Genomic DNA, 14,916 nt, shown 5'->3' with positions numbered 1-14,916 from the left:
GTTCCTGGTGGCCTCAGCGGTCCTAAAGGATCTAGGCTTTGTATCTATGTCATTCGGGGTTCTTATACCCCTTTCTTAATATATGGTTTGGTACGCCCCTAGGGCTCAACGTATATTGTGCTAATTTACTGTGTGCTATATAGGTTTATTGAATGTACCTTTGCCTCTAGCCTCATAAAGGGACTAGAGGGATTTCTTTAGAATAAATACATATATTTTATATATATACCTGGTGTGGTTCTCATTTCATTTGGTCATATAGACTGGTAAAGACTTAGCCTGAAGGCTAATCTCTACAGCTACCACTAGGATAGCTTTCTATATAGGTTGTCCTTAAACCTACCATCAATAAGGGTCGTTTGGACTGGTGCAAGGTGCCCACTAGAATAGTGGACAGCATATGCCAGGCCACTAATAGCATGGACAGTTTAATAGAAACCCAAGAATATTCCTGTGAAATTTCCTGTAGTAATAACAGAATGTTGTCTGGGAAAATTAAATTCACTATGCAACCAGAATTCCAGACATATGTATAATCGTTCTAGGTTTGGGAAATAATTGAACTCGGAAAGGTGTAAGAGAATGAATTTAGTACTTCTCTGCAATAGACTAACTAAATCCGATCTCATGTTCTTGAAATGGATTGCTTTCAAAAGAAGTAATCTTTGATGTTCAATACAAATGTACTTCCTGTAACCTCAGAAGAGGGAGCATGGAAGTTGAGATATGAATCTATTAGGATTTATATAGAAGGCCCTCACTCACCAACCTGGTTGGTGACAGGCTTCATCATCGGGCTCCACCGGGAGAAGCCGAGTGCCTCCCCGGTGTGCTTTAACGCCGACCGAGAGTGTCTTCTTTACATTATCCCTTCCTCTCTTGTTGATAACCAATACAAATGTACGTAGTCTTTACAAACTGAGGTAATAAAACATCAACATGCATCTTCCATTGCCCTTTGGTGATTTGTTTTCTCGTTATTAGCAAGAGTAGTAAGAGCAGTAAAATCTTCACCCATAGAAGATGAACAAACCTTCAAGAAATTATAACTAAAAGAATAGTACAGACTGAAGGGCAGTAAAAGTAATGGTACTTAAAGGCGTAGCTGTCCTTAGTTTTCTTAGCATTTAAATATATCGCCAGAGAGACAAAGTTCAATCACTTTGTTTGCTTTATGACCAGACACATAGACAGAGGATGTTCTCGTACAATGTTTCCACATTTACATACATTCCACCAAAGATTTGGTGTTATTCAAACTGGGCTCGTAACTTGGTATTTTGCTTTACATACTAAGGCATTTGTGAAAATTGACCTGTTAGTGGTGTTTTACGCGTAATGGCTTTGTATTCTTTTTTATCTTGCAGCACGTGTAGACTGTTCTGACCACAAACAATTAAGGAACTGATGAGGAACTGAGAGTATGTGAGGCAAATTAAGGAACTGATGAAGAACTGAGAGCATGTGAGGCCTTTTGCATACCGGGCTAAAGGAGGACATGACTGGCGTATACAGTCTGATTAACTGGCATGGGAAAGCTAATGAGAATTATGATATAGCACATTATTAAAAGTAGTGTTAATTATCTGGCACAGGATTTTCTACTGGAGTGTATCATCATACAGGTACTGCTGGTCCTGCAGATAAATATCTTTCTCCCGTGCCTCAACCACATACTATCAGGCACACCAGTTCATATAGAAATATGCATGAGATTCTCTCATAGAGAAATAGTGCCCTAGCATACTTTGCCCACCACTGGAGTACAGAAAAAGTTCTCTAAGTCCCCTTCATGGATGCCAGAAAAATAATTTTGTGTTGGCCAGTTATACCGTTTGCCGTTCAATGCTCTGTGTTTACCACAATTTTCTTGGGAGAGCCTGCCCCTAAAACTACTGGTTGTGCTCACATGTTAAATTTCAGGTCTTAATTTATCATTTTTACAGGACTATTTTAGGTTGCTAGGGCGCACCAGAGCAAAGTTTTAAAAAACTCAGAGAAGACTGACCATTCATGAACTGACTAGCATAAGAAAGCAATTTGACAACTGTTGACACATTTTAATAGAAATGGATATTTAAAGGTACTCAGCAATAGGATAAAAAAAGAACTGTGACAAAGATCCTTTCATTTAAGAGGTCCATGATGTAAATGTTCCCTTTCAACAGGATCATCCAAGATGTCACCTTCTGTAGTCGATTCAATTTTTGTTTGACATTGGAAACTCACCAAATTTCAGCTGTCTCAGAGCTGTAGATCAATGGATAACTTGAAGCCATCTCAAATTGAATGCTTCCAAAAAGAAAATACTCACGTTTGGCGGTTGGAAACATTATGACCCGCTTACCCCCTGGCCTGATGAACTTGGATCACCACCTAAAGTAACCAAAGGTAGTTTGAAACCTCGGAATGACCATGGACTCCAAGCTATCGATGAATGCCCAAGTGGACAAACTAGCTAGATCAAGTTTTGTTACTATAAAAACTCTGCGACTAATCTTCCCCCATTTGGGATTTAACGACCATGAAAAGACTGCAACAGATTTAGAACTCGGCTGCCAGAACACTCTTGCATATCAAACTGCGAGACCACATCTCCAATGCCTTGAAAGCGCTGCATTGGTTGCTGGTTGCCAGAAGATCCACATTCAAGCTACTTTGTATCGCCCACAAAGCGATACATGGAATGGGACCGCTCTTCATCAGGAATAAAATCACCAAACACATTCAACAAAGGAACCTCCACTCTGGAGTGGCAGCTCGCCTCACAAATCCCAATATACAAGAAAACAAACATGGGTGGCACATCCTTCTCTGTTCAAGCAGCCAAACTATGGAACTCTTTACCCTCCAACATAAGATCCACAGACAACCACCTGCTCCTCAGAAAACTACTGAAGAATTACCTCTTCTCCACATAAGCATTATACTCAAACAGAAATATGCAGCATATTCCTCTGTATATAAGCATTTATTTGTACTACAGATATGTACCTATATATGTGTATTGCTTTCTATAAACATGTAGAATAATTGTTTGGAAAAAAATAAGTACAACAACACTTGAAAACCAGAGTTTATCTAATGTATCTTTAATCTACATATACTTACTTCCTCCATGCATCTATATAACTTCCATGTACTTGGATCTAAATATTTATTACATTTCTCCTAAAGAAGCATATTCAATTCACTACCCTATGCCTTTATCAATATATTTAATCTACATATACTTACTTCCTTTGTGCATCTATATTGTTTCTGTGTACTTATGGATCTATGTATTTATTACTTCCTTCTAAGTCAGCATATCCAATGCACTTCTCAATTTATCACCCTGTGCCTATCTGAATATATCTTCCTCCTCAACACTCTGACTCATCTCAAACCTCTGTCTACTACTCTTTCCAATACACTAGCCTATTCTCACCCTATACCTCTATCAATATATCCTCTACATTCACTCTCTTGTTTATCCCAAACCCCATATCACTACTATGATCCCCAAAATAACTTTTTCTAGACTCTCTCCTACTCTACCCCTTCTTGCATCACCTGACACCGCTTTTACTATACCAATCCCCCAAAACAAGCCTTTATAAACTCTTCTCTCTCCACTCCACATCCCTTTTTATTGATCCCAAGCCTCCTCCTACAGCTATGCCAAAACAAATGTCTAAATCCTTCACTCTTCTATTCCTCTACTATCCTTTTCAATCAAAATAACAGACTAACATTTCCACTTCTCAAATATTGTATTTCACAAAACTAATTCACCACTAATCCTTTGTGGGTTCCAGAGTAGCATGCCACTCGCCGAGAATGTGCTTCATTACCTCATCAGGGGTAGAAAGTACTGGGTAAATGCAAACCTTGTTTTTCTCTTCTATCCCTCCGCTACCCTTTTCAATCCAAATAACTAAATAACATATCCACTACTCAAATTACTTTCATATTTCACTATACTAATTAACCACTAATTCTTTACGGGTTCCATAGTTGCATGCTACTCACCAAAACGGAATTCAACAGCCAATCAGGGATAACAAGGGCTATATAAATGCAAACCTTTTTCCCTCTTCTATCCCTTCGCTATCCTTCTAAATCCAAATTGACTAATATCCACCACTCAAATGATTTTTGTATTTCACTATACTAATTCACCACTAACCCTTTATGGGTTCTGGAGTAGCATGCTACTCACCAAAAAAATTCTACAACACACAATCAGGGGTAGTAAGCGCTATATAAATGCAATTACAATACAATACAATACAATATTAGAGTGCATGTGTATTATAGGCATGTCTGCACTTTGATGAACAAAAATTCTAATCTAGTTCGGGCACGATGCACTTTATTTAGGCTTAGAACAACATTGTGGATTAACATGAAACAACATTAGATCCCAATGCTCTAATTTATGATGGAGTTTCCTAATTTAGTTCCGGCATGATGCACTTTGTGTCTAGAATATCATTGTTAATTAATGTGAAGCATTAGTGGATCCCAATGCTCCAATTATTGATGCAATTTCTAAATGTAGTAATGGCACGATACACTTTATTCTATGTCTAGTATATTAATGTGAAACAACATTATATGCCAATGTTCCAATTTATGATGTATATTTTGAAGGAAATAATGGAAATTGACTCTCTTTGATATGATTGAGCACCTTAAGTATCAGCGCAATAAAAAACTAAATTGTAAAATAAAGAAAAAAGACATCAACAGAAAGAAAGAAGAGTGGTAAGACAGATTTTTTTAACCTGGCTGCTAGATGTAAATAGCAGAGCTGACAGGCACTGGTGAAATAGAGTTTGAAAACACTTTCTGGTTTGTTCTGTTAGCTAAAGTGGGATCCCAACCAATTAAGACAAATTGGAAGATGCACACCTGAATGAAGAACTTCTGCATTTCTTGTTTAATATTACTTTCTTAAACTTGTCTAATTGCTTCTCTGTTACAGAACTGCTACTGTGCAGTATAAAAGTAAATATTGTATTAAAAATGTTATACTAACTCAAAATTCAAAAACAGAATATTCAACTTCAATCTTTAATATAAGCGAATGTAGTTATTTCACATAAAAGTCACCAGTTTCCCAAATGAAATCCAGTTCTAGACTTGTTGCATTACTACAGCAATTAAAAAGTGGAAGCAGTTTAATAGTGTTAAACAATTGTGATGATGCTTTTGACTCAATAAAAGTACAGATTGACAGTACCAAAGGAATTCCTATAGGTTATTGACAGTCAGTGCATATTATCCTGTATGCGCAAGGAGCAAATTCCCTTTTTAGCATTGACATCCAACATGTTGCTGCTTAATAAACTCAGTGTATCATAGTTCTACAATAAAAGAAACAAATACATTTTGATGATAGACATCCTGTGGAGTGTTGGATTTTGTCGGAGAAGCACTGGGAAAGACCTGTGCCGTTACAATGTATATAATATATTTATTTCTGAATGTGACTGGACGGCGTTGCAATAGGAAGTTTATTGTTTGAATATTCCTGCCTTGAGAAAGCCTACTGGCTATAATTTCCTGATGAAATGGATTAAAGAACACAATTGGATTGTATCCTATTTTAATCATAATAACCGCAGAATAAAGTTACATGACCATTATAGGATTAAAATACTACTGTAAAGTACATACATCGAGAAAATGTCCCAATGAATGTATCTTAAATAAGCAAGAATGAATTTCCAAGCACAATAACAATGAAAAATCTTTCACAGAAAACGAAAACAGACACCGGATCGACTACTGTAATAGCTTCTCTCATTCATCAAGCATGAACTCCTAGACAAGAGGTTTTAATTCCATAGAGCACAGCCCTTTAATGCCAAAAATGAGCATGCAAATCACAGAGCTGTTTGTTTGTTAGGTAACCCCATAAGCCATTTCTTCCTCAAAATATCCATTGTAACTAGTATTGGTGTCACGAGTTACAAGTTTCCTATATGAAAGTTCCCAAACGTGAACTAATCTGTATTTTGATTAATAATTGATGAACGAATCAGACAAAAATGTCTGGTTAATAAAAAGTCTTGATTTGTACATAAAAATCCAAGACAACAAGGTTTGAAAACCTTTTGTCAGCTATATTTTTACAGATGGCTGATATACATTGTCTAACATTATTCATACGTTAACCTTTCCATGTGGGATGCGGTGTCTGTAATACAATGCAGATTCAAAATAAAAATTGCAAGTGCCAAAATATATGCTGCTAACCAAATTCACAAATCATTCAAGAGAGGGGAGTATGTATGCTGCTTTTCTAACCCTGTGTATACAGAGTAAATGCACTCTGTAGTTTATGCATGCATAAAGTTCATACATTTTTGAAGTTCAATTTCCGTTTTTTTGGAAAGCTTTGGTTTGTTTCTTTGAGACACATTACAAGTCATTTGAAATTGAAAGTGGAGATAAAGGGGTAGGAGATACTGATTCCACTACAATTATGGGTTGTTTTGTTTTTTGTGTGAGATTCCCGCAATTGATGCATATAAAAATGAGAGTGCAAATCCTTGTAAGGGTTTTGAATAGATATTTTTTTTTTGCAGGTATGCCATAAAATGTTTGTTATTCATACCCATGTACCACAAGAGTAAGGCTAGGAGCACGGACTGTGAGACAGAGGAACAGAGGGTCATTATAGCACAGGCCTTTGTTTCCAAGGTCTCTTTGAGACCTGCTGTAATCAGTCTGTATACATCAAGACCACCCCTTTTTTGCCATTGTTTTTAATTTGCCTCTGTCAGTGTCCTTTAAAAATACCTGCCTGCTGGTGGTCAGTCCTGCCTCTTTGTCCCTCCTTTCTCTCTTCTGTTCCTCCCACAGAGCAGGGATATAGTACTGTCTCATTCCGCTCTGGTCTTTATCTGTTCTCTGGGGGACTATTTGTTTTTTGCTTTCCTGCTCTGTTACTGTTTGTCTGTGTTCAGCTTCAATGCCCCAGCTGCTTACATTTAAATATAGCATTCTTCCTCCCACCACACTTAACGCCACAGTTGTGTTATTGCTGCTTCCTCTGCCGTGCCTCTCGCTCCCTTGCTTGTTTTAGTTGCTTTCAGACCAGCCCGTGTTTTGGGAATTTTCCATTTTGTTCATTTTTTACTTCTGTGAGCACTTTGGGCTGTGTTTTTTGTTCAGAATCCAAGACTGAGTTTTGACCTGAACTTTTCACAGTTGAATATAAATTATGTTTATTTTAAAGAAAATGCAGTTTTTTGGGTTAACAAGGCTTTTTTACATTGCTTTCAGCCCAGCCTATGTTTTGGGAATGTTAGATTTTGTTCCGTTTTAAATGGGACACCGTGTGCATGTTGTGCTGTTTTTGATCCACAATCCTAAACCAGATTGTTTTCAGACCTAAAAACAAATACTCGCCACAAACTTCTCACCGTATTGTTTGTATACCAACCCTTTCAAAACGAAGCATCCATTACATGAGATTTAATATGCACCAGCATGTTCCTTTTCCTACTATGTCACCTTGTTGCTATAACTTGCATTTTTTTTGGTTTGATGGTTGCTGGGGTACTTTTGAAGCTTTCAGTTTAAAAAAACAAATTGTTTGGCTAACCTTGCCTGGGTTAACAGTCAATGTTGTAACCATCTTGTTTACATGGGCTTTCTAAAATGTATGTGCATATTTGTTTCATGTACAGACAACCCCGCCTTATCAGGCCATCATAAAAACCATTCCGCTTACAATTGACTGCATTTCAAACACTTTACTGACCCCTGCGAGATGTGGCATGTCTCACATTCCCAACCCTACTGGCCGTTCAGAAGCAGTAGGTTATTAATGTGTGACTGCCAGAAGCAGTAATCTGATTACAATTCACTGACGTTGGCTCACTGTGCCACCCCTTGCTAGACACTGCATTTCTCATTTTCCCAGCTCCACTAGCTGTTCGGAAGCTGTGGTCTCTTGTATGTCAATGCTTTTAAGTGCTTGCTTCATCCACAGGCCTACAGACTGGTCAAAGGCACTGATTTCTTTTAAAATTCACCACCATACTAGTGACTTAATTCCCATCCCAACTAGCCTTTGTTTTTAAGTCTGGTTTGAAATTGCTGGCCCTTTAAATGCAATACATTGTTAATTAAGGCTCTTCCTTTGTGAATACATTGAAGGACCCAAAAAGGCACACATTACACTTTCTAAAACACCACCGGTCCGGAATTGTAAATGGGGCACAATGATGGAGGTTGCAGTCAAGCGTTATATGGCAACCAGCCTTTTGTCTGTCTTAAGCACACTTTACTATAAAGCGTTCACACCTCTTTATAAATGTTTGGTGGGTGCTACAAGATGGAGACACCTCTGCTGTGATGAGACTACGTATTCAAATGCTGTGTCTGGTTAGCAGACTCCTTTCTTTTAGGGACCAGTGATTTAGATGTTATCAAACAAAAAGATGAAAACGACGAAAGCAACTAAGATGGTTATCACTATAGTAAATGTAATCTGTTTCCGATGTCAAACATATTATCATTAAAGAAAGAAACTATTTTAATAGCATGCAAAAATTAGTAACAAAGTAACTATAAGGCACATCAAAATAAACCTATATAAAAAATCATCAGCATTAGAAAATATTGGATTACCAGAAACACAAACAGTATAAATGTAATGTCCACAGAACTACTGTAGACAGAGAAAACAAAATTAAAACCTCACACAAGGGCGATACCATTGCTTGTTAATCTTGTGGTGGATAGGCGTCACTTTTGTTAGCCTACGTACACACAATCTTAACAGATTCAAGATACCCAGAGGGATTTACACCCTTTTTAGCACATCACTTACAGGAATCTCAAACAAAAAAACATATGCATAATATTCACAACTGTTGTTAGAGGGGAGCGACCTTGATAACTAACCATGCTACCAGGTGAGAGTTAGGAGTCAGCATCCTATTAAAGGCAGTCTCATCCAGGATTTCTTATTAAGACTGTAATATTATCGTAACAGACTAGGGTGAGGTAGAAAACACCTAACATTCAACCAGTTTGTGCCTTAGTACGTTTTATCAATGACACTTTGATAGAAGAGCACAATATAGACCATCCCCACCTCTCGCTTCCTGAGTTAGCAAGTTAGAAATATGATTTCTGGTCCATTAATGTTTGCTACTGATGTGGTTTTAGTTTAGACGACTATTCAAAGCATTAAAAATGTGTTTGATTCATTACATAATTGTACAAGGGGCAACCCTCTTATCGATTATAACACCATAACCAATGCTATGGTTTTGTCAGGAAGTCAATAATATAAAGCAATCAGGTAGATGTATGATGCTAGTCCAGTTGAAACTGTTAAGTTTTTCAAATACCCAGGTTTTTCCTAAGTGGGACCGGTAGTTGGACCTCTCACCTGAGGTTTGAAATATACGGGATTGACAAAGATGAAGATGTTCGAAAAATGTGATAGTACTCATGGGCCTACTCCATAGCTCCATTTCTGAAAGCTTACATTGGAAAGAAAAATACAACAGTCGGACTTACTCATATTTTGTATACACTACACATGCATGCTTTACTTAGATGCGTTGTTTGTGCAGAACCATTAAGAAACCCACGAATGTGCTGTTTTGTGTACATCCCACATATGCATGGAAAGAACTTTGATAAGCAGGGTCTATAAGTGCAAAGGGGCACACGATTATGAAGATATTTGGTTTCAATGCGTGAGAAGTGCATATTGTTAACTGTGCACTTTTACTTTGTTTGAATTCATACAATGCACTTTTTTAAACAAGTACAAGTGACAAGAATAAATTAGAGGAGTTGCAGCTTTGCCTGAGATACGATTGATATATTTAACTGTGGACACGCCACATCTCATCCTCAACTGCCCTTTTATAGCTTGTTTTATTAAAGGTAGCCAATAATAAATGTGTATATGTAGAGTATTTTCAAAGTAACCCTGTCACGTCTGAACACTGTGCCATATGCATTTTACCAAAACAGAATAGAAGGATTTCAGGTAATAACACAAACAAGAATCCTGTTTGGCATAGAAAAGTTAATTTCTCCAAAAAACCATTACAACGTGCCATGCCGGAACTGGCCCTTTTCAGTTAGAAAACCTCCAGTTTCCACTGGTCAGATACAAAAAGCTTCATACGCTGCTGAATAACTCATTCTAGCTCCTCTAGACATTAACTCTAAAAACAGTACAGCTTCAAAAAGTGAAATCATATGCCTTGTCAAGCTATTCAATATATGAATTGCAGTACTTTGTATTTCAGGAGACACGATGTAATAAAGGTCAATTAAAATGTATATATTTCTTACCCCATTGCCCAGCCTTCTTTTCTGCATTGCGCTGCTGAATGTTTTTGTTTTGTGTGTTTATATTGTGTTAAATATATCCTCTGAGCATTTAAGCCGTTCATGCTGAGTGCGCTGCTAAACATAGATTGTGTTAGACAGCAGTTCACAAACCCTTTTGGATGCCGCATTAGCACATGTGCCAAAGGTAGGCGGAAGTGTCAAGGGGGATACTTTGGAATGTTCTCTGAAAGGGAGTCCAACAGAGGAAAGTTATCTACAGGTAATCCCCAGGATGTCTAATTAACACACGTGTATTTGTGTAACTGTTTTGTTAAGCACTGCCTTGCGACAGGAACCACTTCATAGCACTAACAGGTGATGTATTATTGTCTATAGTGGAATATGAAATATGTCGATGGGTTGTACATTAAACACGGCACCCACATTTTAGAGGTAGTGATCATAAGCTCTAGTTAGATTGTGCGTATGTTATTTTGACTCTAACCTGCAGCGTGCCTCGCGCCATGTGACATGCTGCATAGTGGGATACCATGTACTCTATTCGCACCACCAGCAACACACGGTGTCTAAACACGTCTTGTGGTGCAATTTGAGGACAATTCGTGTTTGGGGATTGTTGGACTTACAAACTGCACTGACAAAACAATGACGTGGTTGTTGACAAGGCATCCCCAGATCTCAACAAATCTGATGGTTCTACTAGTGATGCAGAAATCAAAATAGATAAAAGACATCTAACGCCTTGTGTGTGGTTCAATATGCTCAGATAGTCTCATGCCAAATGATATGCATTTGGGTTTATTTTATTCCACTGTTGCCAATTATTTACTGTTACTCGTGTGCTTCCGTCAATGACGTCAGCGTAAAACCTGTCTACTCTGAAGAAAGTATTACACGATTTAGCAACCAGTTAGGCACTGGATGGAGCTGAGCAAGATGGAAAGCGGGCAGAATGTAGTTTCTATTGAGCACATAACCTTCAAGAAGTTACTTTACTGTCACATAGAGTAGTGTATCTTCTCTAGAGCTGTGGTTTTTTTCCTGGTATTAACAAACAACCCCTTCGGTCTGCGCAAAATTGTTTACAATTACAACCCCGGTGGCACAGTCCGCTTCCATTTCGTTTTAGACTACATTTATATAGGTCTCACTAGCCTTGACGAATAAATATTTTTTTTTAAACAACCCGTAATCTGTGGAACCCAGATAAACTTTCATAAACGCCTTTAGCTGGACTGGCGGTGCACTGCAAAGGTCACAAATGCAGAGGGTGTAAACAGCCGCTCGATGAACCATAACAACGAAGGAAGATATCAACTACAAAAGTGAACCAACCACGCCGTCAGGATATGAAACTGTCCACTCCGGACGCATGAATGTTCAGCACACAAACAGGTCCGAAGCTAAAAGGCAGAGGTCAAAAGAAACAAACATACAGAAAACAGGTTCGCTGCAAACTCGCAGATAACGCCAGTTGTCAGTGGAGCAATGACAGGGAAATGTCCTAACATAACGCGCAGAGGGGGTGGGGGTGCCCTTGTGTTCATTACCAGCGCCTAATTACTTCGGATTGTTATGCGAAAGCGGGTGTTCACGTGACAGTGTCCGCTAAGGGGCGTGAAGCACATCAAGAAACCTGTCGATACGGGCAGGCTGATACAAATGGCAATGCCAGGGTGGGCGCCGTGTGGAGAGCGCGGAGAGGGCCGGGTGGCGCTCGTGAGATAAACAGCGTCTTCCGGGAGCCCTCCCTCCTCTCGGACGGCACGTGGAGCTCAATGTTTTTATTCCCATACATCCGCAGCCTGGCCTGGGGCAGCAGACGGCGCTATAAATCAGGACGTGAGGGCGTGTCGGTACTGGTCGGGGGCTGTGCTTGAGTGTCAATGTGGGCTATAACCCTCTGCGGATAGTCATCCCTGGCCAGTGTTGATATGTGCACTGCCTAGGAGGCGGACTCCAGCCTTGCTCTCCACCTGCCCTCCCCTGTCGCCATGGTAATTGGTACCCAGTTTACATCCAGCATCTGAGTAGAGTGGCGGATTGTGCTGCGCCCGTGACAAGGGAAGGAAGGCAGCGCCTCTCCGGAACACCTCCCACCGGTGCTGGGGTCACCTCCCCACCCCCAACCCACCCCTCCATGGTGAATGGCACCCTATTGTAGCATGGGGGAGTAGGGGGTGTCCGCATTATCGCTGTCACAGCAGGAGTGCTGCTGAGGGTCACCAGCACGTAGCACGTAGGGGGCCTCGACTATGCCTTGACTACTGCGCCGTAGAAGCCACGGGTCTTTGTTATGCTTCTGGGAATGGCAACCAGGCTCCGGTGTTTCCAGACAGTCAGTAATACACTGATACACATCGTGAGTGAAATTAACTTTTAGGTACGCCCCAGAGACCGTGAGACCACACACGGATATTTGTCATCAGTAGCATTCTGCACACATGCTCCAGCGATATGAAAAAAAAAACGAGCCTCCCTTGATCCATATCTAGAGCTCCGCACAAAGCACCCCGGATTGCCAGGAATCTGGTGCAAGGAGTACGACGTAATGCACCAGATATGCACCATCAAAGAACAACACATGGGCACATCACCAAGGCGGCGTCCACAAAGGCACGTATCTATCCCACACTCAGGTGTAATCGAACACATGTGTGTTGCTTACCCTTGGAAGCATCTTTCTCTTCTTTGGGCTTCACCACCTTTCCACTCATAGATCCCAGTTTGCTTGTAAAAAATCCCAGGTGAGCGTGAAGCCTTCTCGGAAATGGCTGGTGTGAATCTGTCGGTCAGTCCAGGAGGTGTGCGATCTTCAGCGGCGTGCCACTGCTGCTGCCTGCGGGGAGAGGACAGAGACGGGTGAAGGCTGCAGCCGAGAGAAGGATGAAGGTTGTACGCGCTCCCTGCCTGGCGGCTGGCTTCCTAGCGCTGAGAGCACATCGGATCCCAAAGAGGTGGGGGCGATGCCTACCTTTCCTCTCTTCCAACCAATAGCACGCCATTTACAACTGTCACAGCCTCATCAGCACTTAAAGGAGTAGGCACAGACTAGGAAATAAATAGCAACACGGGGGAAGACTACGCCAGCCTCTCATTCCTAGACGCCTTTCCCTTTAACTCCCAAACAAAAGGCTGTTGAATTAATCTCCCACGAAAAGGATGATCGCCTGCTCAGTGTGCGTCTGATAAACGGACACAGGTTACACCGCCGCATCACCCCTTAAGGTTTAATCCCAAACCTGAGAGCTGGACTAGCGCAGAACAGGTGACAGCCAGCGCAGGTAGACCTGCAGCACCTCTTACCTGTGTTTCTCCCCACAGATAAGTGTGGCTTTAGGCAGAGGTGCTGGCTAGCACACGGAATGCACTAAGCGGCGAGCCCTGGCTGTACGGGCTGCCTGCTGTACTAACGCCTGTCCGAAGGGAGCGTGGCGACGTCAGAAGAGACGGCTCTGGAAATGAGCTGCAAATAACCCCGAGACTCCCTCTGCCAGAAATAGAGGGGGACCCGCCTCCTCCCTGACCAGGCCGGCCTCACGCGGCCGCAGGGACGGTCACAAACACACGCGCAGCCGCTGGACCAGCCGCACACCCGGGAACAAAGGCGTTAGCCCACCAAGCGCCCACACAGCAATCACATGACAAGGGCACACGGAAAGCACTGGGGTACACGCATGACCAGTCTCTAAAGCAATCAGACATCCATCTCTGAAGCACACATACAGCCACGCGCACACATGGGCACCTTGAGTCCCACGCAGGTGGAGGCGTCTATGCTCCATTGAGTAATCTCAGGGTATGCGAGACACGGGGGTATGGCTGGTGCGCGCGTGCATGCGCGATGAAACAGCCGCTTCCTCGCTCACATACGACTGCACCATTTCAAATGTACTGTGCGATCCTTTGGACCGACTGTAGCCAGAGATGTGCACACACTGCACAAAAGGATGTCCTGCCGCATCGAGTGTGACACATTACGCGTTAGGACTCGGGGGAAGGGCTTCCGCTCTGTCATCGAGTGGAAATGAAGCGCCCAGATATTACGTTTCCACGTGATACTCACCTCAGGACGACCACTTCCCCCTGGCCATTAAGCACCCTGGTCCCAGTCCCGCACCCTTGTGTGGCCGCCTTATGCACTCCCGGTGTCGCAGTCTCGTTTTGTTTCCATTGAACGATCAAACTAGGACCCCTGAAATCAGGGATTTGTAGGTGACATTTCAGGACTGGAGACAGTGTCCCCAATGACCTGGTGTCAGTTGGTCACCCTAACGCACCAGGGCAGCCCTCGTCTTCCTTCATACCTTAATTCCGAAGGAGAGCGGAGAGTATACCGAGGAAATGCATTTGCACCCAAATTAAGTAAAGCATCGCCTTTGTGTGGTACGAAGAAACCACTGTTAACATACCACGATGGCGTTTCATGAATTCCACCAGGGAGGCCGTATTATTCAGGTAAACAACTTTATCCGCCACTCCTGGCTAATTCCAATTGGTGTCCAGGGGATATAGTCGCGAAGAGATGATGCCAGTATGACAAAACACACAGATAAACTCGGACACAGATAACGAAGAAGGAATTTCACC

The 14,916-nt window shown here is 41.5% G+C and overlaps 1 protein-coding gene across 9 annotated transcripts in view; it reads right to left on the bottom strand.

Annotated features, from left to right (window-relative positions):
• The window catches only part of FGF13 (fibroblast growth factor 13), a 1,000,232-nt gene that overhangs the window by 910,300 nt on the left and 75,016 nt on the right, over nt 1–14,916 (bottom strand). For 2 of the 9 annotated variants that reach the window (XM_086918622.1, XM_086918628.1), the window contains exons 1-2: nt 13,633–13,772; nt 12,995–13,165 (exon numbers count right to left, since the gene is read on the bottom strand). The exons of 2 other annotated variants lie outside the window; for them this stretch is intronic. In XM_086918622.1, the coding sequence (XP_086774748.1) occupies nt 12,995–13,043 (49 nt within the window). In that variant the 5' untranslated portion in view covers nt 13,044–13,165; nt 13,633–13,772. Of the gene's footprint in view, nt 1–12,994; nt 13,258–13,632; nt 13,773–14,074; nt 14,090–14,916 lie in introns of those variants that run through there. 5 more of the 9 variants (XM_086918621.1, XM_086918627.1, XM_086918619.1 and 2 more) reach the window with 4 other exon arrangements.

Source organism: Lissotriton vulgaris, chromosome 4_1, assembly GCF_964263255.1.
Source record: "Lissotriton vulgaris chromosome 4_1, aLisVul1.2, whole genome shotgun sequence".
NCBI classification, from domain to species: domain Eukaryota; kingdom Metazoa; phylum Chordata; class Amphibia; order Caudata; family Salamandridae; genus Lissotriton; species Lissotriton vulgaris.
Note: the sequence above shows the minus strand (reverse complement) of the source record. Positions and strands in the feature narration are given on the sequence as shown.